This window comes from Hippoglossus hippoglossus, chromosome 24, assembly GCF_009819705.1.
Source record: "Hippoglossus hippoglossus isolate fHipHip1 chromosome 24, fHipHip1.pri, whole genome shotgun sequence".
In the NCBI taxonomy this organism is placed as follows: Eukaryota; Metazoa; Chordata; class Actinopteri; order Pleuronectiformes; family Pleuronectidae; genus Hippoglossus; species Hippoglossus hippoglossus.
Window position 1 is genome coordinate 16,983,990 of NC_047174.1, and position 25,911 is coordinate 17,009,900.

Consider the following 25,911-nt stretch of genomic DNA (forward strand, 5'->3'; position numbering starts at 1 on the left):
AAGAAATAGCAAACTATTTTATTGTAGTTTTCTCTATACACACTTTGTATGAAGACTCAGAACAATGGTAAATGTTATAAATGTGGTCTGAAATGTACACTGTATTCACAAAGTCAGTTTCTGTATGTGGAGTTTGACAGAGAGCCAGCGCATACATGCACGTGCACACTCGCACACTCACACACACACTCTCTGCACTCGCCCACACACACATACATTATTACATCTCTTAATCCAACACGAGTAAACACTATTAAGATGCAAAAGAATGGATGTGACTTGCTTGTGGAGGAAAAACATCTTGATGGCAGAACAAGACCATATATATTTTTTAATCACCCGAGCAGAAACAATCTTTTTCTGAATAATAATGATCATCGTTGACATGCACAGTTCATCCTGCTCCTCTGTTGTTAAATGGTACATTAAGATGGTGCTTGTCATTTAGACGAACCTTTCCCATCCTGCGCTGCAGTGCACAGCCATTGACCCCGGAAGTTTACAAGAACAAAGTGACAATAACAGCTCGTCAAAAAGCCCCAGGAGGAGGAATGTTTGAGGACTGACTGGAAATTAGTTTGTTTTTCCTCCCAAATTTTAATTATAGCTCCTTCATTTCCATAATTACAGAGTAAGTTATGGACATTGTGAAAATTATTAGAAGGGAAGTCAGGAATTGTCGATTGAATTTGTTTTTTTTGTGCCAGTATTTGCCAGTTTCACGTAATTTTACAAAAGAAAAAAGATCAAACTTCTGTTTGTTCTTCTAGCTGTACCTAATTCATTTTTTAATGCTTTCGTTATTTCAATTATTAGCAGGAAGATAAATTGTAACAATTTATATTTATTAATACTTATTTTTGTTATTTGTCTGTGAATGTTGTCGTTTCCTTAAGGGGAGGGTCCAAATAAAATATTATTAACACAGGGAAGGGTATTTCTATTTTTTTTTAAAAAGAAAAAAAGTTCAACATAAAGTTCAACACCCTTCTCCTCCTGAAAAATGTCTGTACAGTTCCTTCGATGGTAAATATGATATATCAACCATGAACCAGCCTCATTTTTGGGTTTGTTGTCTTCTTATTTATGATTTCACCCAAACAGTAGAAAGAGGGAGCCTATCCAATCCAAAGAATTGACAGAAATTGATCCAAGAACATGTTTGCTCCTCAAACACTAGAGGTCAGTATTGTTCCACTGACAGGAAGCCTGCAAACCTACAGCTAATCTCCTCGGCTTGATGACCAAAATCAGAAACAGGAGGAATGAAACAATGGCAGCCAGTTTGTTTTTTTAATAGGATGCAGAGTTTAGCTGAGGTTTAAAGCTCAGTGTTATTTTTACATCCATTGTTTCCAATAAGTTAAGTTCCTTCAGCAGAATATTGGACTCTTATACCAATAAAGAACAGTTTGTGCTGCAGCAATTTCACTGTCCGACCATATTTACAATGGATTCAAGCACACTGTTGGTCCAGCTCCAGTTTTCTGATTTGCTCCTTCTATCTGAGTCTGCTGAACAGGATTTGTTTGGTGCCAGATTGTAAACTTGCCATATTAAAAATGGGAAACCTATCTATTGAAACACAAGTCCGTTTAATGTGAGCTGGACATCAGTTTATAGTTCCCATAACCACAGAGTGCAAAGACACGGCCCATCCACACATGCATGAAAGTGCATTCAACATGATTTCAAATGTCACATCTGACAAACCTTGCACTGAACCAGTTTTCCAATCTCATTTGGGCCCTTTTATTATACAAACACACAAAAATATATTCAATTGCACTTCGCTTATTCTTTTATTTGACAGGATGGCATGTGAATATGCTCAATCAGCACGGTCAAAACATTCCTTGTTATTTAGAGACACAAAAAGTGGTGGAGCGAGATGGTGAAGTCTGTTCTTCTTCTGATCATGATGATGATGAGGATGGTGGTGATGATGTCACAGTTCAAACTGGAGGGAGCTGCTGGAAACATGATTGATTGGTTGAGGTAACTGGGGCCGGATCCTGTGAGAGCAACAGAAACCCATCACAGTTTGTTTTGCCTCCAGACCCGAGTTACAGGGACGTTGTTGAACCTGCCGCTGCGGCTGCTCCTCATGCCCAGGTACTGTCTGAGCAGCTGGTTCACTCGCTTCTGACTGTTCCATTTGCGGGCAGATTTCCGGACGCCTATGAACCCGCCGTAGCGCTTCTGTAGGGGCCTTATGTGTGAGCCAATGAGCTTCCTGTATCCGTGGCGCCCTCTCTGAAAGCCACCAAAGCGCTTGGATAAGGTGACGGCAGCCTCTGAGCTGTCATCCTCATCCACCTCTAGCTGGCTGTTGCTCTCGACGTTCCTCTCCTCCCTCAACTTCATCTCTTCATCCACCAGACTGAGATCCAACCCCTGCAGGCCCTCCCCGTCCTCAGAGGATTCCAGCAGGGATGAGTCATAGTGGACACTGCGCTGCTCGAGTGGTATCTCGTCCTGCAGCAGTTCACTGTCAGAGTTCAGGTCAAGGGGGGTCAACTCCAGCTCCTCCCCTGTTCGCTTGAACAGAGCGCCCCCCTCAGGAAACAGAGGATGCTGTGACAGTTTGACAGCACGTTTACACACCTCCCATGTGAACGAGGCGGAGACGTGACCCTCACACTCCAACAAACACATCTGCAGGCAGATAAGAAAGAGTGATGTGTTAATGAAGAGCATATGACAGTTAATTGATTATTTCAACCAAGGAATGATTTGAAATTCTAAATCCTGCCCATAGGTTGAGTTTGCTTGGGGTGATGTTGACACAGTAGCAAACTGAGATAAGTAGCAAATGGATGGATGAATGGATGGATGGACGGATGGACGGATGGATATGCTGTTTGATTGGAAATTTAAACATCTTAATTGTGTTGTTACATAGACTACCAGCATATTGCTGATCAGTTACAGTTAATCAGAAATCATATTTATACATTTTACCACCAAAAATACTGATATTAATAGTTTCATGCTAGTAGCTGCATGTTAGCAGCCGCGCAGCCACATTAAAATGACAGTTAAATACGTAGTAGATGCTCAACACTGCATAAGTAATTTTTTATGGCCACTTACAAACAAATTTGACTGATTATGGGCACAGAACATCAGCATTAGCTTTCATTTTAGAGTCATGTTTCTATCAGCCTGATGAGCATAAGTCAAACATTCATTCTCTTTTTAGCTTTGTTTTGGTCTAAACCATCTCTTGAGAGCTGTATTGTTAAACGCTCCACTGTTCAGCATCTAGTTGCAAAGGTTTTTACTGAAAACAGCTGCCTGCTACAGCTGTGAACAAGGTCGCTACTGACAGCCAGAGTGAATCTTAATGATGAAGTTGGCAATAAAGCCCAAAACTTAGCTTGAAAATGCAGAGGTTTATAATGTTCTGTGGATTTATTACAATGAACTACTCCTTTTACATTACTTGAAGTCATTTGACCCAATACTCTTTAAAAGATATTTTAATAGGAAAGGAAACAACTGAGTCACAGTGGTTCCAGATGTAAGGACAAAAGATGACTGCATCAAGAATTGGAGTGCCTGTTTAATAATACAAATGTATGTATTGCCCACGGTCAGCATAAAAGTTAGGGTACTCAATCACACTTTTTTTTTTCAACCAGACTCCGGGCTGAGAAAACAGTCTGTTGACCTGGAGGGCATGTGTGTCATGGAAGTTAATGGGACTTGTTCCTGCTGTGTTCAGCGTATATAGAAGGTTATGTGCTGATATGAAATGTCCATCATTTGATACATTTGACATCCACTTCTGCAAAATGACTGACAGCACCAAATTGGAAGAAATTACGAATCAGTTTGAGGGATAGCAGGTAAATTATGTCCTTTGCTGACGATATGATTTAAAACTTTGAACTTGCGGCTAATGATATCTTTGCTGTTAAATTGATATTGATTTATTTATAGTGTTTTGGAAAATAATTTTTTATATAGAATTAATTTAGTGCAGCTTTAAAGGCCTTCTTTTCTTATAATCATCACACTTGACGGTTTGACCTCACGCTTGAACACTGATGGACAAACCACAACTTGACTATTATAGGACATATAAGGATTATACATTTTAGTATGGATATAAGAACATACTAATGTGGAGGTAAGGAGGTAAGGACATATTAGTATAGAGGTAAGGAGGTAAGGACATATTAGTATAGAGGTAATGAGGTAAGGACATATTAGTATAGAGGTAAGGAGGTAAAGACATATTAGTATAGAGGTAAGGAGGTAAAGACATATTAGTATAGAGGTAAGGAGGTAAGGACATATTAGTATAGAGGTAATGAGGTAGTGACATATTAGTATAGAGGTAAGGAGGTAAGGACATATTAGTATAGAGGTAAGGAGGTAAAGACATATTAGTATAGAGGTAAGGAGGTAAGGACATATTAGTATAGAGGTAATGAGGTAAGGACATATTAGTATAGAGGTAAGGAGGTAAAGACATATTAGTATAGAGGTAAGGAGGTAAGGACATATTAGTATAGAGGTAATGAGGTAGTGACATATTAGTATAGAGGTAAGGAGGTAAGGACATATTAGTATAGAGGTAAGGAGGTAAGGACATATTACTTTAGAGGTAAGGAGGTAAGGACATATTAGTATAGAGGTAAGGAGGTAAAGACATATTAGTATAAATGCAATGAGGTAAGGACATATTAGTATAAATGCAATGAGGTAAGGACATATTAGTATAGAGGTAAGGAGGTAAGGACATATTACTCTAGAGGTAAGGACATATGAGTATATAGGTAATGAGGTAAGGACATATTAGTATATATGTAATGAGGTAGGACATACTAGTATAAAGGGAAGGAGGTAAGGACATATTAGTATAGAGGGAAGGAGGTAGTGACATATTAGTATGTAGAGAAGGACATATGAGACATTTTTCTGTGTATTTTCAGTCTGTCATCAAAGATCAATATATTTTAGATCACACATTTAACCTGCTGACTTACTCAAAGAACCAGTTTATCATTTATACCCTCAAATGCAGAAAATTCAATACATTATTTTCTCTGACATAGACCTGTATATGTGTAAAACTCGGCGAAAGCTGCCACGCTATAGAAATGTATGCCTCCGTACCTCTCATTTTTCCTCTTTCCTCAACTCCGGAGCCCTCTAAGTGAAATTTGAGTTTGAGGTAAGAAGCAAATCCCATTTACTCGTTAAATCACGCTCAAATAAGATAAATTGCATTGTTATCGGAAAACCTGCTCACATCAAAGGGATGAGAGGACAGGGAGCGCTGCTGCAAATTTATCAACGGAAATTAATTATCCATCGTAAATGAAATGAGCACATTAGGGGATTCTCCACGTCAGATCAATGGAGCAATCTAAAGGAGTTTATGAGTGAGAGGAGATGTGTGTGTGTGTGTGGGTGTGTGGGTGTGTGTGTGTGTGTGCATGTGTGTGTGGGAAAGTGTGCACACACACGCAGTCATGTATTTATATACTGATGAGGACCACAGGATAAAAAGGTTATGCAAAGAGAAGTTGCTTCTAAAGCTTTATTTTTTATAGAGAAGAGGAAGTTCGGGTTTGGCCTTTAAATACGACGTTAGGGTTTGAATTAGTTGGAGCTTGTTGTATGGTGGAGGTCAGGAATACTTCTCACCTTATACCTGTAGATGGACTGATGAGGGGAGTTAATGACTACCACTGGAATCTATCAAGCAACTGTTGATGTAGTTTATTTGTTGTAAGCATATTTTCTAAGTAACCTTAATGTCATTGATGTGGGCAGATATAGAATAAACCAGGAATTTTGACAATGTTGATGAAATGCAGAACTTACAGCATGGAGGCATTTCCAGGAAAGTTGATGAAAGGATGCAGTATGGGTCAGGGAAGAACCCATTACCCCCAGATCACAGACATTTTGTCCCACTTTCTTTAATATTGCAAGGTAGTGTATTTTATGTTTTCGTTGTTTTTGCAGGGAAAAATTCACTGATCTTGATAAAACAAACAAAATCAGGCCCATTAAGGGAACTGATATCTATGAGTGTGTACAATGTGGCGCAGCTTGATTGAGGGCTATTCTAAATCATAGTATTCTTACCTCCAGTACTAGGAAGAGCACTGGAGGTTAGACCTGCTCTATCTGAAAAATGCCCTGAGACATCTTTTTATGATTTGGTGAAATATAAATAAAATTGACCTGAGTTGACTTTACTTCCACACATCATCCAAGAATAACATTATGTCATGAATGTAGTCAGAGGATGGTGTGCTTTATTTGTGTGTGAGTGGATGCATGCACACATATACAAAGTCTGTAGCCTCGCATGAATAAATCAATGGGTCCTGACATTATAGCAAACACCGGCGGTTCCACACACACTCTTTCAGTCTAGAGTGGCAACAATGGAATTGCTCAGTGGATTCCATCTGTGGCTCAATGGGAAGGCGGCTAACACAATGAGGAGCTGATAAAATGTGTCAGTCACCGGTGTAAGCCGGGGCTGATGATACTGAGCAGCAGTCAATTACATAGTTCTATTACAACTTCCCAAAAGGTCCCAGCTGCCTTTCTCTGCATCATTATCAGCTAAATTAGCCGTCCTGCAGTTATTCATGGACGCCCATGGACTATTTTTACCCACTGATGTGTCTTGGGCTGCTTGGAAATGAGATTGTGTGTGCTGTGCTGAAATTTTGAATTCGGGGAGCAATTCCTGTGTATTACATGTTGGTCATGAAGCGTTTCACGCAGATACATGTACCTGCAAATATTCCCGAAAATGAGGCAGAAGCAATACTACTTATGTCTAGTTACCACATGCCACCTGTTGAGAAACTCATAGAAAGCTCTATACCTTTTGTTGTTGTTTGTTTTAGCTGGACTTGTTGTCGTGTTGCTTAGCTCAAATTCCTTTAGCCGTTAAGGGTAATACCAAATGTGTAAATTTTTCCCCCACCTTCTTATAACCATCTTAAAACAGATGTGACTTACTATATATATATATGTGACTTACTATATATATATATATATATATATATATATTTCTGACAATGAAAAGACATTAAGACACCTAAAATGGCGTAGTGTAGCATTGTACATTAAACTTCTTCAATGATGTGAGAGAAATAATGTATTATTATGAATAAGGTGAGCAATCTGCAAGCAACAAGCAAGCAAGCCCACAGGGCTGTTGCTGAGTCGGTCTATGGTTATATTAATTTCCCTTTAGAAATAATAATCAATGCGTTTGAGCCAAGCTGTATGGCTCCACAATGGTCAACTGAAAACTAGTCAACACATTTGGTTGTCGTGAAATTATGAACAAACATTCATTGTTCCCAAGTGGATGAAGCTTGGTGACTTTATTGATCCCCCCTGACTTTCCCCCTTAATGGGACCATGGGATTATTATGGGATTATTATTTGTAATATGCCCTCACTTTTCTTCTACGACATCAACTGGTCAGTTTTAATTTGTCTTGTAAACAAATGTTAGCTTGTTATTTGGCTAAACCAAGATGGTGACCAGTGTAAGCATCACACCTGCTATCAGCGTGTTCGCATTACAACTGTTAGCATATTAGCTTGACGACATTGGCATTTAGCTCAAAGCACCTCTGTGCAGCCTCAACTGTTTGCTAATATAAGTCTGAGATCAACATGCATTATGTACCACAGTAATTATTTTGGTTCCAGGGGGGAAAATGGAGCCAAAATTTCCATTGTATCTCTTTTTTTGGATACATTTTGTCTTTTAATGTTTTCTCTTCCTCAGTTTAGAATTAGAAAATTTAAAAGTATTTCCTGGAGAGTGCACAGATTGGATTTACTCTGTGGCCATTAGACTACCATGATGCCCAAAAATATATATATATTTTAAGAACTTAATACATATTTGTAAAAGCTTTTGGGAGACTGCTATAAAAAAAAGCATGAGAAATATACAAAAAATCCCATTGCCCTCTAACTCATTTAAACCTATATACATAACCGGGGAAAGAGTGGACACAGCACTCTCACACTGAACACAACACAATACATAGATGCTCTTATCCAGCTTGAAAACAACCTATTCACAAAATCACAATCACACCTCTATAAAGCTGTTGAAAGCTTATTGCATCTGAGCCCACACTGACACACACTCTCCAGCATTGACAAGGCATTTAGCAGGTGCTCTTATCAACGGTGGGTCGTGACGACTCAGCAGTGAGACACACACACACACACACACACACACACACACACACACACACACACACACACACACACACACACACACACACACACACACACACACACACACACACACACACACACACACACACACACACACACACACACACACACACACACACACACTCACCATGGTGTTGAAGGCTTGTTGCAGCTGTTGGTGTTGCTGCAGGAGCAGACTGCAGGCCGCACATTGGCCCTGGCAGTCACTGCGTCCAGGGGTGAAGAGACATGCCAGCAGCACCACCAGGCACCACAGAGGGATCTTCATCGCTCAGCACACCCAGACAAGCAGCGGCAAACAGGAGCCCAGCAGGTAGAAAACTGGAGTCGGGGTTCAACAGTGGGAGAATCTGAGAAATGAAGCCTTCGGGACTTGGCTCCAGTCTACAGGGAGAAAGCAGATAGAGTGACAGGAATATTGCGTCAATCTCAATGTTTCAGGATCATTGGCTGGATTTAGGCGGTCAGTCAAAGCGTTGGTGGTAGAGTGTTCAGCCAACACCAGGAGATGGACAGCGTAGGTGGCACGGAGCGAGAGCACAACCTGAGGCAATAAACGAAAAAAATTGGGCATTTTCCAGTGGGCAGGAAGCGGTCACTGTAGGCCCCTGGCTAGAATCCCTGATGAAATCATACAGCAAGAGTTAGAGATTTGAAAGAATTGATCTGTGGTTGTAGGGATTAGCTTTAACCATTACATGGGTAATGGCCTGTGGCTGCAAGAACCCACAAGCAACAATTTTAAACAGGAAAAGTAGAAAAACAAATGTGAGAAGGCAGAAGCATTGGTGTAAGAGAGTTGAATTGAAACATGTTTTGATCTTAACAGCTGGAAATGTAAGAAATATGTGTGTGTGTGAGCTTAAGGAAGATAAACTGTAGGAATGAATCAACTCCAGAGGATGCTGCTGCCTCTGGCTCCAGCAACCAGATTGTGAGCCAGGTGCACAGTGTTTGTTGTTTGACCTCCACTCCCTGACCCCATCTATCCTGTCACCCACCACTGTATCATCCAATAACAGAGATAACAAAGAAAAAACAGCTACTCACAACATCATAGATTGCTTCTGCTCATAGGCTGCCGCCACACCAGACACATTATCTGCGGCTCCCCAAGGTGTCTTAACCGAAACCAAGGTCACCTGGCTCTTTAGCAGCAACATGCTGCACAGTGTTCACCTGCTTTGTCTGGCTGTTGTTTCATGCTGGTAAACATATGATGTGACTGAAGAGTGAACCAGAACATTGACGTTGCAGGCCGTAAATCTAAAACAATTAGCAGAACGAGGCTTTAACGCTCTGTATAGCTGAAGAGGACAGTCGATTTGTGTGGAAATTCACTATAAATTCCACCTTCCAATTATTAATATGAATATAATGATGGTCCAGATACTCAACCCCTAATAGCCTCTGATGGCTGCCTGCAGTGTATGAGCAATGCGTGGGAGAGAAAGTAAAGAGCTTTGAGTTGTCATCAAGACTAGAAAGTCCCTATATAAATACAGAGCATTTACCATGTATTGATATAATGAAGGTTTGATGATAGCAGCCTTAAAGAGTTCCACAACAGAACTTTCTCTAACAGTACACAATATTACAATGCTGTGCAGGAACATAGCCATTCTCATTCATGGTGAAAAAAATATTGTATTTCAGGAGCAACATTGGTCTCATGGCCTCATCTGGTTTGAGTTTTTAATGTTACTGGTCTTGATGACTTATTGACTTGCTCTAAGGAGCTGATGCAGGAAATTATATTAGGAATCCAGGTTTCCCCATTTGGTATCACTACCTGTTACTAGAAAGGAACTGATAATAAAATCGAAAAGCATGGGACAGTGCAAAAAGTCAGTGTTCAGTAGCTACACTTCCAAATAATAAACTAATTATCAGTGTAACCTGGAGTCTTCAGACGTTGTACAAGGGGACGTAGGCAAGTGGACTTGCTTGATTTACTTCACAAGCAAGTCCAGTTCATGTCCACGTGTTAAACGTCTGAAGATACCAGGACCTGGAAGATTGCGAATCTTCACGGATGACCGTGCACAGCATTTCAGATGAGCAAAGAAAATGTGAACCGGTATCTGCAATTATCAATAGTTCACCGATTTAAATCGACCGTAAAATGTCCAGCGGCTGATTTCTGAAGGAGCTGTCACTGGAATTAACCAATCAGCTCAACTCTACGAGACCATTGTCTCCATTGTTCTTGTGATTAGCAACACATGAAGTAAGCCTTTAAGTTCTTTACAAGACACTTACAGAGATATTGTTATGGAATAATGGGAGCCATAAAACAAGGCAGGGACTTTTACACTTTGTATGCAGCTGATGGATCGGCACTGTTGGGGCAATGTGTAGTGAACATACTGCATGTTACTGTATGTTACTGCTCATGTCTTTTATTGAAGCTGTTTTAATTTGAATGCTTTACATTTGTCTATGAAATGTTATAATTTATTAAAGCTAATATATTTATTATTTTTCAATCCTTTTGATTGTGAACCTGTTGAGATGAGCTGCACAGTTATGTCTTCTACAGATATAGAGATATTTAGCATATTAGTAATAATCTATCCATTATCTAAACCCACTCAGAGAACGGGGAGTACATGCTAACTCCACACAGAAAAACCATATTAGCAATAATATTATTATAAATATTAGCCTTATAAAACTACATAATATGCTATCAATAGCAGATTGCTGATAAAAAATGCTCTCAGTGCCTTGTTGACTCACACTCAGTGGAATTCACAAGACAGAGACGATTGGCAGAAGTCACAGCTCGGTAACGACATAACAATAAAAACCACAATGAGGACGTCACACTTGATGGAAGTCAATAGAGATCTTTGAACATACAAGGAGCGGGAGTCGTACTGACGGGTGCACTGGAGCAGAAAAATAAATGAATACGCGAAAACTGGCACATTGTGACCATTCCCACTTTGGCACATTACCACTCGCAGTCAATAGCATATGGTTCAAGTCGAGTGTGACTCTGGCCCATTGAAAAATATATAAATGGCTTTATGGGAAATCATTAGAGGGGACATGTTTGTTTGCTTCACTGAGATGTTTTGTACCATGATCGTTTGCTAGCCTGCTGACTAAGCCCATTTGATATTGTTATGTTCTCCCTTAAGTGGCCCTCACTACGTAAGTTGAACAAATGAGTGAACTGGCAGCGTGTAATGGTGTCGTAGGCCCGTGGATACAGGCTCCAGTATGACAGAAATATGGCTTTCACACATTAATAATGCGTATTAATATAAACATGCATTTGGAGCCATTATTATTAATGCTCCATGTTTTGCAATCTCATGTTTTCAGAGATTTATTTTGGGGCAACGGGCGTCCATTTGTCCACTTTGACACATTCAGATGTTTTGTGAATATTGTGATTTAGGCTTTTAGCTGCACAACATGGAGACAGTATCAGGTCATCTGAGGTAAGACATATTAAGGCTTCCACAACAGGCTTTGGAAAGTTTGTACTTTTATTTCCCATCATGACAAAACTGTTAATCTGTATTATTAATAATATATTTTCTATTGTGACAACCATACATCAGAAAAAGGTGCCTCTGAGTGCAATTCTTCATTCTTTTTAAGGCCATGGCTCATTAAAATGTATCCAGGAAATGTTTAACTATCACCAAATAGTCCATGGCCAGTTGATTTATTAATTCATTCATTCATCGGCTTTAATTAGCCTGTTGATTCGCCGAACAGAGACGTGTGGAGCTGCCGCCGACAGTTGATGAAGTGGATAAATAGCAATTTATATCTGTCTCAATGCTCGGGGAATGAGTTGCAATGAGTGGAAGCCATTACAGTCGGTAAGAAACAATTGACAAGGATATTACAGGTTAATGGGCTACGTTGTCATCAATCTGCAGCCTGGAGATGTTTATAGAGGGTATGATAGTGAGCTGGTTGTAATGATTTGCATTGGTCAGCCCATTGACATGGGATGGGTTGAAGTGTCTCCAGTCGCTCATTGGTTATTTATTACATACCCACTCACATCTGTTTGCACAGCTCGTGTCCCCACACAGCACCGCACACTTAACCCTTTAGAGCCTGGTAACAGAGCGCTGCCTGCTCTGACTTCACCACACTGAACATGTATGTAGAGCAATGTATGGGGTTATTTTGTTGGTAGCTCGTGTAGAATGGTTGTAGTAGCGAGGTCTGTAGCTGTCATCAGGACAGTGCATGTGAGGGGATGTCAGTTTCTGTGTCAGCCATGCAATTGAAAATTCATAGAGACCAACCAAAGATCAGTGTAGGTGAAAGAATAATTTTCTTCCACAGAGAATAAATTACATTTTAGATGTTAAAGGGACACTGCAGTGATTTTACACATTAACGTTAGTTTATTCATTATTAGAAGCACTACTGAACCTGTGAAAACAGATAATATGGTCTTTGACACTGGAGGAGCTTTTCCAAAGTTTGAAGCAAAAAAAAACCTGATGATGTGAACAGGGTTATCTCAGCTTGGGCTTGACACTCGAGAGAGAAAGCCTACGTCACAAACTGGGGTTGTGGGTTTTGAAAGAAGTGCATTAGACAGGGAGCATCTTTTTAATAGATGCTTTCTAGTTGCATCATGGGAAGTATAGGATTTTGTGTTTTTAAAGCTTTACCAATACGCGGAAACAAGAACCTTTTGGTGTATCAGTAAATTGCAACTTTGATTGTGTTGGAGTGGATTCTTTTTTATCTGTGATGGGCTTTAATAATATCAGGGGAGGAAATATTGGAGTTGGTGCAATAGCGATTTAAGGATGGAGCCATAGCATCAAATATCTAATTAAAACCAAACTTATCTGAAACATTTGATATACATCCGTGTGACAAGAATTACCTAAAACAACAGAAACCATCTTTAAGAATTGTTCATTTGATGTGTTCTTTGACTATTTAGTTTGGTCCATGTCGCAAACAATAACATGGAGGAGGCCGGATTTATGACCTATACTGTGGCCAGCCACCAGGAGGCAATCAGGACACTTTGGCTTCATTTCTGGGGGGCAATCATGTCATCCATCTTTATATACAGTCTATGGATGACAGTGTCAGTCCACCTCTTGTCTGCACTAACTTATTTCAAAACCTATTGGATGGATTTCCATGCAATTTTTATACCGACAGTCATGGTCCCCAGATGATATATCCTAATAGCTTTGGTCATCATCTGACTGCTGCCAACCATGACGTTTGTCTCCCTAGCTATTTGATGGACCGTCTTAAAATTGGTAACAAACATCCATGCCACACACTAACACGCAATGTAATAAATGGTAAACATACATGATTAACATCAGGAAATTAAAACCGTTTTACCAGTTTCTGACTTTTTGAAGTAATCAGTTAAAATATGACTAAACTAAAACACCATGATCTGAAAGGCAGAGACAGATACAAGCTGTTATTTCACAAAAAAAGTTCTTCTACAGCCAAGATGAGATGAAGCACATAAGTGGTAGTCTGTAATAGTTGACTTCAAAAAAAAAGAAAAGACAATTGCTTTTATCAGACAAGTGAGCCTGTCACCACACCCGGGAGCTGTTCACATCCAGGGACCACGAAGAGTCACAACTTTCTCATATCTCAATAACTTTAAATTGAAAGTGTGTGACACTTTGAGTCATGACCGTACACCCTCATCTCTCTGCTCCATTTCAGCAATGATTCCATTCTTGGTCTCCATATTGCCACACGGTCCATTTTAGCCACACTTGCCTATGAATTTGCATACTTTTGCAGCTATATAAAATGTTTCATATCATTTTCATAATCTGACAGAGCAGGCAGTTGACTGGGTGCAGGGGGCTGATATATGATGTACTGTACATGGATAAAATGGTGATTTGGACGCACAAGGCTTTTCCCCTGGGGCACCAAAACAACATAATTCTTGCAGGAGTCTGGGACCTTATTACAGGAAGAGTGGCGTTTGAAAACATTCATCATCATCTTCATCATCATCTGTAAATAGCTTGCTCTTCAAAATGAACGCTGGCATGAATAGAAAATGGAATATAGCAAATGACCTGATGTCCCTCCGTAAATAAGTTTTTCCATCTTACACAGATGAAGGGTTTTACCTTCTTCTTTCCGAAACAAATATACTACTTTGTGCTCCTATAAGAGTTAGGTAAGACCCTGAACATTTCTTCAAGGGGACACATCAAACAGGAAGCAATCAGAGTATTCATGAAAGAGCCGCTGGTCTCAGGTTTTGTTGAGTACATCTCTTGCCGGAGCCTAAAATACATAAGAGCAGGAAAATCATGGGTATTGTTCCACCTGTTTCCATAAGGGGCTCTATGACAATTATTAGAGGTGAAGAGGGGGGGTTCAGAAAGAGTTTTCTATTTTTTCTAGATTGCTATAGAGGGTAGTCTAGAGGGTAGTCTATAGAGGGTAGTCTATAGCAATATCTATTACAAGGAACAGGTTCTCAATTGAGTTCTCTCAATCATGGGTTTTTGTTTACAGTCTTTAGACCGCGGTGGAAAACACAAGTAAACACAAGTAAACACAAGTAAACAACAACTCGCAGGAAAATTATAGTTCCTTCAAAAAAGTTCCTGAGACTAAAAGTTCCTTTGACTTTTGGTTGGATTAAAAAGCTGTGGAGAGCACAGGAGGATTTGAGAACTTGTTCTCTTCCTGGTTAATCTTTCCTTGTTTCAGTCTTCTCTTGTGAGATCAGATTTACTGTGAAACAAACAGCACTTTACTTGAGAACTATTTTGTCATAAATATATAATTGTTAGGTATGAAGGGGAGGGACTTGTTTGGTCATTGGAGAGAGTACATAGGATATATTAATCACACAAGTGAGGCTCTTGCTATTTATGAAAATGTAATATTTGATTAGAAGACTTTTTGAACAGTCCTTGGGAAAAATTTTTTTTTTGTTTGTGTAAATGAATGGACGAGAGCGGGATTTGAGAAGCCTGTGCGAAGCTGCAAAGTGTATTTATAAAGGTAATGGTGGGATAAATTAGCATTAGTGGCTTTAATGAAGGGTGGAGAGCGGGCCAAGGTGTCGTGAATGTGAGCGCGGGAGAAGAAAAGCTCTGTACACGTCTCTGACAAAGCTGTGACTCACTCTGTCTCATCCATTAGTCGTCTGCATGAAGCTGAAAAGCACAAAGGAGTCTGCTAATGCATAGATAACCTAGAGGTCTCTCTCTGTCTATTTCTCTCTGTTTCGTTCTTGGTCCATCTTACGCATCCTCTCTCCCATTCCTGTTGCTCCATTCTTGGAACACTCAAACCTCTTCCTCCACTCCTCTCCTCTCTCCTCCCTCCATGTTTCTGCCTCTCGCTCCACACATCTGTGAATTATGGCTGAGATCTTTTATCTTTGATTACATATCACAGAGGTTTCCAGCCGCTTCCAGTGGTGAGTAGATCTTAACTCCCCTTCATTATGGCTGAGCTGGAGCGGTGGAAGCCACCAAAGATGGATGGCATGAAAATCTGGCCACTTTTGTAGGAGGGAAAGTGATTAAAATTAATATTATACCTATTGCATATCATGGACCATTAATGGTCCTTCACTCATTTCTCATAACCTGAGGAGATTCATGAGTGTTTCATCACTTAACATTCTGTGATTGCTTGTTTAAAATGCGTTGATCTGGGATAATGGGCCAATAAAGTGTGGTTTAGTGGAGAGAGAAGAAGAGAGGCATCCTAATATCCATTCACAATTCAAAGTATTTCCACTCTGGTTCTGTAAAAGAGCTTATTTTCTTACTTATGTATTCTGGTTTCCAGAGAAATCAGTGAAGACTGATGTGTTGACTATCCACAGTAACATGAACTGTTTCTCTTGACTCACCGATATTGGTAAACCACTAATTTGTAATGTTTTGAAGGAAAAAAATGCTGCCGGTTACATTTTTATCAAGATAACTATGGAAAATTAATATCAAGTCAAGTAAATCTGTCAAGTCACAAAACTGTTGATATTGAACATATTCTACCTAAATGCTCATGGGCAACATGTTTCCCAACATTGGAACTGTTGGGTTTCTTGCCACACCACTTTGATGATACATTGCCAATCACCAGCAGATATAAGGGATCACCAGAAGATGTTCGGTACATATCATAAGCTGTGTACTCAGTGTCATCGGGTGTTTCGGCTTTTTAATAAAAAGGCACCCTCTGATAAGTCAGGCCCACCACTGGCTGATCTGACCTGGGTGTGTCTCCCTAACATCTTGGGGCCCAGTTGGGCTCGTTCCTCCTGATCCAGAGCCATTGGCTGCAGCGTTCTGCAGTCTGTGATGTTTCCTTTCTGGTCTGGCACAGGGCTCGCAACCAAAGCCAAGACGTACTGAATCCTAAATTGCCACTTCTCATACAGAAATTGCGGCACATAGATGAACTGACTGAATGTACTTATGAATGGGTGAATGGCAAAATCTGTACTGTAAAGCACTTTTAGAGGTCATCCAGACTATAAAAGCTCTATATACTGTACATACAGACCATTTAGCATATAGGACCATTTACCTGTACAGAGTAATTCAACCATATTTTCCATTAACATCTGTTTTCAAAGACACAATCAAAAGTAGTCTGTTTAATATCCAACATGATGGAGACAATGTGTCTGGTGAGGTATGTTTTTTTAAATGTTATTTTTCTAAAATGAGAATTTGATGAGAATTTGAAAAAATAAAAGGCTCAAGGCGGCCCTCTCAGGAGAAATCAATATGATTCTTAATTTGAATCAAACCAGTGATTTGCTCTGTGAACTGAGAAAACTCCATTGTCTGTAGTGTGCAGCAAAATGTGACATTTTGATGAGATTCTCTCAAAAATGACTTTAGCAATAAATCACATTACTAAAAAAAACATCATGTTGGTGCCCATCTATAGCTGCTGTATAGCCCCATCTTCCACAGGTAACATTATTATCATTTACTATTAGCACTCAGTTGGAGTTCCGCTCACAACTGCACCATTAAAGTGAAATAATGTATTTATTTAGGTTCTTCTAAAATCTGCTACAGACTTGCAGCCTGTCTCTATACTGCTCGAGCTCCTCTCGTCCCTCATCGCAGTGGTTTGTTTAGAGAATCGATGGATGTGTGGACGCATGAATAGTTATTCTGAAAAGTAATTTAGAAACAACGGCACAAAGAAGCAAGAATTCAACTCACTTTTATCACTGCGATAATTACTATTATTACTAGAATCAACATTGTAAATGGCTGTTGTTATTATAGATGAGCTATGCTAGAGTGACTGTACTTATGTGTCTTTCACCACTGAGTCTTATAAATCAGGTTCGCTGCTCATCATGTGGTGACTCATCAGACCAGCCACTTCACATGAGATACTGTATCTCATAGGTCACTGATTGCCTGCAATCAAACTGTCCTTAATACGCTCATTTAAAATTCCAGTTCCAATGGAATTCCTTCTTCTGCATTTGTTATTCTGCTTCTATAACTGTTTTGAGAAAAATGTATGTGTATAGTGCTATAATGCACCATCTGCAACCACAGCCTCGAGTTGTGTTGAACAGGTTTTTTCTTTTCATCAGCTTTGGTTATTTTTTTCCGATCGAGAGACGATTTGTTTAGTCTACAAAATGACGAGAAAAGTGAAAAGGACAATTTCCTGAGGCTCAAAGAGATGTGTTTAAATTGCTGGTCCAAAAGCCAGAAACCTTGGTATTTAAGAAGCCGACAACAACAAGTGTTTAGAAATCTTGCTTGATAAATTACTTTTACCAAAATTGATGTCACCCCTTGGTTACATTGTCATTCCACTGGTTCAAGTCACAAAAAAGTCCCAAAGAAAACCACAAGAAACATTCCCCACTACTGGAATCGTCACCAAGTATGACCATGGTTGCCCAGTCAAACCACAGATAACGAGTCACTCCCACAAACACCCTTGGTTTGTGGAGGATTTGCACGCACACAGCCACAGGATCATCTGCCACACAGCAGCTTTAAATCCCGCCTGCGCAGCTACAGATAAAAACGGCGTGCGACTCGGCGGAAAGTTTAGACGGCCAGGAGCAGCGGAAGGTGCACTTGCAGTGGTCGCCTTTCCTTGCAGGAAGGTTCCTGAAATGACTGATGTGAGAGCGTGCGCTTAATCCAATTTTAGAGGCGTCTGCCAAAGCTGCATCAGATTTCATGATTGGGCCTGTTTACACGTCGCTGCATTCGAGTCCAGTTACTGTCACACACAAGCAGGGCTGATAGATTATGAGGATCATGAGGGGAAAGAGGTCAAGATTAAAGCTGACTGAGGGAATGGTGACGCTGTGCGAGCATCAGGCGAATTAATACAACTGTGATAACATGCGATTATATAGATTCCTCTTATCATCTTCGCTCTTTTTGTCTTAATCTCTGCGTCTCCATATCTATCACAGTAATCTCAATTCCTGCGGCTGTCCTTTTATCTTGCATTGCTTTTTATCTCCTTATCTCGTGTAGACTGCAGAGAACATAAATTGAGTGGGAATACGGTAAAGTGCATCACTTCTTATTCTCTCCCCATATCCCGCGTTGACTCACATCATACACATTTAGCACAAATATTAGAGGAGATAGGATCCTCTTTATGTTTGTTTCAAGGCACCATCATATCAGACCAATTGAGCGAATCATTACTATTGTGTCCCTCTATTGTATTTGCAGGGTTCCTCTTAATTGGGAACATATTAGCACCTGCAGGCAGAGCTGCTCTGCAATCATTCCCAGCATCAGGTACGTCCTTCATTGGAAAGCACACCAACAATCGTCTCATTTAGCCAGCACGACGCTGTGTTAATTGCCCCCCAAATAATACCCTCACAGCGCACGCTCGTACGTACGTGCTGGTGGCACCACCAGGAGAGAGCAGAGCAGCAGCACAGACACGTCGGCTGATAAACAGGATTAGGTGTGTGTGTGTGTGTGTGTGAGAGAGTCTGTGGGAAATGGATGTGTTAGAAGACGGGGAAAATAAAGGGTTGACGCTGAGATTGCAGAGAGGTGCATTCATGTGGAGCTTTGCATTCCCCCAAAGTTATTGATGGAGTTGAGATTATTTAGATTTTCTTCAAGACCAGAAAGAGGCAGTGAGACACAAAGCAATATCGATGCTGAAATAAAACCAAACTGTGGATAATGCACCGTAAAAAAGTTGGGTGAAAAATATCATGTATCAAACCCAAATCAGCTCCTGGAAAAAACATAATATGGACATTAAGCCCTCGGTCCTGCAGCGTTTCCTCCCGCCAGCCTCAGACTGTATAGCGCTGAAATTCTGCAGTGTTAGGCAGCTGACGTGGTGTCATCATTGATCTGGTCACCGTTAAGCTGCGTTGACACCTGCACAAATCCATTGGACATGGAGCCGGGCGAAAGGAATCTAGCACGGCCACACGAGCCCCCAACTTTTACACCGGTGAGAACAGTGAGACTGGAAAAGACGTGACGAACCGATGAAGTGCAGGATCTCTGTGCAGGGAGGCGTGGAAGAAATCCACCCTTTTTCTCTATAAGGGAACTTTGCTGCTCTTATTCCCTCAGCAAACCGTGAATCACTGAATGACTGAATGACTGATCACAAGGACGATACAAAGCCGTCTAAATTAATATTGGCAGAGAGGCCTGTAAACACAGTGTAATCACTTCAGTCAAGCTTTTGTAGCTGATTAGAGAGAGAATACGTGTGATGATCTGGCAAGGAAACATGATCCTGTTTTTTACAAGACAGAATAAATAAATGTAAATGAAATTTTGTGCCTATAATGCGAGAAACGATTTGATTAAACCTTTTTAGATTTAGAGGAAATGTGGAATTGGAATTACAAAAATGTAATTAATTTAGCATGAGTTTTTTTGTATTTTTAAAACAACCACATATCGGAAGGAAGAGTATATAAATATAGATTTTGAGGTATTTTCAATTAAAAATGCTCAAACGCAAAAAGGGATTCCTATGTGCATGAATGGACTTCCTCTTATATGCTCTGCATTTTGAATACAACATTTGTGAAATTAATTTTTGTGAAATTGTTTTTTCTATTATATTCTCACACTATGCACTTAATTTGACTGCATAGTGTGATAAACCTCCAAAATATTGTGTCTCACTCCATCCTGTAAACATATTCCATTCTTCAGTGCACAGTCCCCCACTATGGAGTAATTTATCTGTGGACGGAACATTAACCACCCATTTTCTCCCCCGTCTGCGCGCGTATCGTCTTTACTGATAATGGGAAAAGATTATGCACATTCATTACCATTATCATTAAAATCATCATCATCATACGCTTAGCATAATAACGACGTTCAAGCGATTCACTTCTCAAGTCTTTTCTCTCTACTTGTTGAGGTTGACATTGGGGCTGCTTTTAGAAGAATAGGAAATATTTTTGCCAGATTAAAGATTTAAAGATTCCATGTGATACATGATACCATAAATAAGCAGCATTCAGAATAAATACTGGAAATGGTTTAAATAACATCCATGTATATCTGTGTATACACTGCAGCATTTATAGTGTCATTAATCTACATTCCATTCATCTTAAACTTATTTATACATTTTATATATTCTACTTGTGTTACATTAAAGTCAAATATATTTTAGCCCAATACAAAGTACAGCTGAGTGACTGACTGCTTGCTCAGCACAATCGTGGACTTTCTCTCTTGTTAATATGATAGTTATCAAGTGCGATGTGGGTAATGCTGATCGTGACTGTGGTACCTTTAGAGCCGCTGGGAGACGAGAGAGATGGAAATAAAAAAAAATCTACTCCAGTTGAGGAAAGGGTTATTTACACTAGATCCATTTCTGGAGTCGAAACCCAAAATCACAGCATCAGAAACAGATATAGCAGAAATTAGAGACTCAGTAAAATGAAAGAGGAAAGAAAGAGGAAGAGTCCTCACAGTTGTTGTCTTCAAACAACAACATTCCCCCAGGATCTATTAGTCATTAGTTTGTGCATACAAGAATCCTTTCCTAATGAACTACTTGCACATCTCTAAGCATTCACATCTTTTTCATACGACCACACAGGCAGGTTCACACTCAGATACAAAAAGGTCATACTTGCTTACCTGTATTGGTGACGTAAAGATATTCTCTCAGAGTTCTCCTCCTGTCAGAGAGTTTGGTGCTTCAGCTCGTATCCTTAGGCTAAGGGTTTCAACAACTGAACACATGCCTCCTCTGAGGCTTCTTATAATTGCACACCCCTTCCCTCCTGGCTCAGCCCTCCACCCCCCCTCCTCCCTTCCCCTGTATATCACCATTCACACCAGCAGAGAGGAGAGTAAGAGAGAGAGAGAGAGGGGTGGATTCCCCCATTCTGTTACGCACAACCCGGGGACAGACACACACAACCCGTTGCCCCGTGCTGACGTAGGAGGCGTTTGCCTACGCCACTGGTTTCGTCTTCATTGAGCCAACTAATGGGGCTCTAAAAATACGCATCATCCACCCTGAGATTGATCCAGAAGCCCCGTGTCTAAGGTGTCCATAAAACCCGCAGCCTCAATGCCAAGCTGCCGCCAAGGTCATGGAAACAATGGCACACTTCAGGTGTTGAATCCAGAAATGCTAGTTGAGCGCTGGTGAGAAGAGCGATGCCATGGAGATGACGATGGGTCGATGAGGTTGTTTGTGCTGGAGACAGGAAAAACAACAAGCCCTTTTTTTGGTGGTGATGGTCCACCTGAATAGGACACTACATTCTCCCTGTAGGTAAAATAATAGACAATACAGGGCAGGGCAGTCAATGGACAGAGCCTGCAGCCAGCCTGATTCTGCAGACGGGAGGTTTGTATGAGTCATGCAGGAAATTTGGGGATGGAAAAAAAAAGAAACCTGCCTGAAAGGTCCTGTGGGGTTTCACTGTAGGCTACAGCCCATAATACTTGTTGAGTGTTTGGTTAAGGTGATGATGATTATATCAACCACAAGAACAATGGAGCAGAAAAAATGTGAAGACAGAAACAAGTGGGGGTTTAAAATGAGGCTGATGAGGAAGCAGGAGAAGTGAAATGAAGATAAGAAAAACCGGATTAGGCAGGATGTACACCAAAAAACCACCCGTGTGGTTTTAACTCAGGCGCTGCAGTGGCTGGAGCAGTATTTACAAGGTATGGTGAGATAGTGAGATAGGAACCAGGAAGCCCAGTTGGAGGAACAGGTGGCAGGGTGGCAGTGGTGGTGCAGTGGTTAGCACTGTCGTCTCACAGGAGAAAGGTTCTTTCTGCATGGGTTTTTCTCGGCGTACTCCGGCTTCCTATACCTTCCCTTCTGATCTGGAGTTAGGTTAATTGGTGACTCTAAAATGACCATAGGTGTGAATGTGAGTGCTATTTTTCAAAATCACTTGCTTTAAAAAGGGGCCACAAGTTGCACAGAGGGGCCGATTACAATTACAATGCATTCATTCCTTGTTTCCTCTGAGCTTTATATATAGCTTTGAGCATGGTTGTTTTTTCTTCATATGTTGGCGATACACTGTCCACGACCTGTCCAAATGGACCTTACCTCTGGCCCAATGTCAACTGGGATTGGCTCCATTCCCCCTTGCAACCCTCAAAGATTCAAATGAATCTGAGGCTGTACTTGAGCTAAATACTGATATCAGCATCATAACAAGCTCGCAGTAACAAGACTAATATGCTAATGTTGAGAGGTCAATAATTACTATTTTTTCTATTTTAGTTGTAGTCTCTTAGCATGCTAACATTTCAGTGGCAAATCTAGGATTTTTCTTAATCTGGAGCCACAAAGGGGCCGCAATTTACACAGAGGGGCCAATTATATGTTCAACATCCATACACAATTCCTGATTTAGTAAGGTGCACATTTAAGGTATTCATTATTTAATGATAGCTCTATAGCTTAAGCATCAGGCAAATTGTGTACTTAAAGCTTAGAAAATAAAATATCTTAACAAATTGTCATATTTATTATTGATAGTAAGTGACGAGCTTATAAAAGACTACTGACAGGACAGGGGCACTTCAAGGGCTCATCAGATTTCAGCCGGGGCCAACGTCCCCCCTGGCCCACCCTTAGCAATAAACAAAAGTAGAGCTGAGGTTGATGAGGCTATCATTAGTTTTACAGATATTTGGTCATAAACTAAACAAATTGAAGATTTGACCTTTTAATGTCACAATAGATGAAAGTTTCAAAGTTCCATAAAGTTAATACAGGGTTGTCCTGTTAGGGATGCGATACCACATTTCATGGTCCATCCAACATTTCTTGAGTGGTGCTGTAGAAAAGGTCAGGTTATCAGCAACTTCATTAGAATTCATTATCTGGGAACCATGAATGTGTGTTTCACATTTTGTGCCATCACATCTCACAGATGTAGAGATAAAGTGATATAAGGGATTTCTTTCTATCTACAGGTGGCACTTGAAGAAAAGTCAGCGGATGAGTTATTAGGATTCTACCTCTCGGGCTCATGAATGTCTGTATGCTAGTGTGGGTAAAACCCAGAGGCTCCGTAGCCATTGACTGTACATGTGAAAGAGATAGCAATGCTTATGTCTCGAAAACCTACTTTTTTGGTCTTGAAGTTACACACCAGGATCAACTCCCTTGTGATCAGGAGCTGGCGTTAGCATTTGCCTCCCTGTGCAAGTGTGAACACTGGCCCTGAACCTGTGAGAGGTCTGATAGTGATAGATGAATTGGGTACATAGACAGAGCCCTCGGTGCAGCTGAGATAAGGAGCCCTGAGGAACAAGCAGCCATTGGGAGGCCTGTCTGTCATTGATATCGCTGTTATCCACTGGCTGTCCAGTGTACATAAATGCTTCCAAGAGGCTGAGCAAAAGGCCGAGATTACCTTGATGACACAGGAAGCCATGCTTAACTTGGCACAACATCACATTAAAACCCCAGAAGTCCAGATTTGGTATTGATGTTTTGTAAAATTTCTTGTCAAGCCATAAAATCCTGTGAAACCTTGTGAAATTGGCCAACAATGGTCATACTGTACATACACTCAATTGCACATCTGTAATGTTCATGTTTATAACTTATATATAATGTTCTACATTTTTTTATTTCTATATTAATGCTAATCATGCAAATCCCCTGTAGGTGTATATCTACTTAGCAATAAAGCCTCATTTAGATTCTTCATAACTAGTAGTGATATAGTACCCTGCACATGTTTCTCTTTTGCATCCGTTATTACATATTTTGTCATTTTAAACAATTTCGAAAATGAACTCAGGTATCATTTTAAACGGGGAATACTATAATTTCCAAGAACAAAACTGTATTTCTGTATTTAAATAAAGCCCAAGCAGTTCCAGTTTTGACAAAAAAGTGTTTCTTATTGGCTGAAGCGTTCCTCATTCACCAATTCTCCACATGGATTAGAAAAGCAAACATCCCTCTTTAGAAATTGGCTTCCAAACAGCCATACGACAACATTTAACTACACAGAATATCTCAGCAGAGCGTCCAAAGATGTTTAATTCATTCTGATGTTATATAAAGAAAACATATTGATTTGTATCAATAGAAAAATGAGTACTTAAATCAAAGAAAAAACAATCCTTTTGTCAAAAATCGGAGAATGTCGGATATAAAGGCGTAATAAGAAAGAAATTCTTTTACCACGTATTTATATGCACCATTTGAGAGTTTTGAGAGGATGTATAGCTTATATAAAAGCAGAATGTATTATCCAATCAGAATAAATGTATTATCTGTCCCAAGACAGACACCTATAATGAATTCAATTTTCAATTTCAACTCAAAGACACGTAAGCAAATGGGAAATCTGCATGCTCTGTACATTCCCCTTTTTTTGATTTATCACCTGAAAACATAACTTTATTTCTTGCACTAACAGCTGGATTCAGAGGACTTTTAGAGATGCAAAAAATGCTGACTGATGGCTCACGGGCCCCCCGCCAAAAGCAGTACATAAAACACACAGGCAGCTGCAACCAAACCTGGGCGGCGTTTGGCTCGTGTCGCCGAGCTCCTCGTCTCCTCTCCATCTCACCCAGCTGAGGTGTTTTACCGTTATCCTCCACAATGAAACCCAACGATGTGGAACAGGGGGGGACAGGGAGGGCGGGGGAAGTCTCTGCGGTGGTTTATGGCAGCTCAGGACTTTCACCTGTCAAGACACAATTGATTGTTATTAACAGCAGGGCTGGAAAATGAATTCTTGCCGGGAAAAAACGAATACATTTTCCTCCCCAAAGGCTGCCTTAATTTTGCAAAAGAGGAAGAATTACGCCGCCGCTCAGAAAATCTGCAGCGTCAACCAACCCCCCTAAAAAAGTCAGGGATATTTGATTTCAGAGCCAACGCATTGTCCTGGAAGTATTTCATATGTTTGTATATATATCGATCTTATTGCATAAGTCCCTAAAGATATTTTCTGTTTAGTGCCAGCTGCAGTTACCAGAAGGGCGCCTGAAGCCAGAGGGGGCCTTTTTTTGCTCATTTTTAAGCGTGGATGGTATGGAATCAATCCAGTGTATTAATGTAAAGACACTGGGTTTGCACAATATAAAGACACCATGGGTGCAGTTGCAGACAATGTGGCAGAATTTCTAATGAAACGTGGATTTACTGAAGAGTGAAATGATC

The 25,911-nt window shown here is 40.3% G+C and overlaps 1 protein-coding gene across 1 annotated transcript; it reads right to left on the reverse strand.

Moving 5' to 3' along the window:
• Positions 1–2: 2 nt before the first annotated feature.
• On the reverse strand, positions 3–21,513 carry pnocb (prepronociceptin b). Its single transcript, XM_034580042.1, has 3 exons — positions 21,381–21,513; positions 8,381–8,637; positions 3–2,658 (listed from the first exon to the last, which is right to left on the reverse strand). The coding sequence occupies exons 2-3, from the start codon at positions 8,519–8,521 to the stop codon at positions 2,038–2,040; spliced, it is 762 nt and encodes a 253-aa protein (XP_034435933.1). The 5' UTR covers positions 8,522–8,637; positions 21,381–21,513; the 3' UTR covers positions 3–2,037.
• Positions 21,514–25,911: the final 4,398 nt, after the last annotated feature.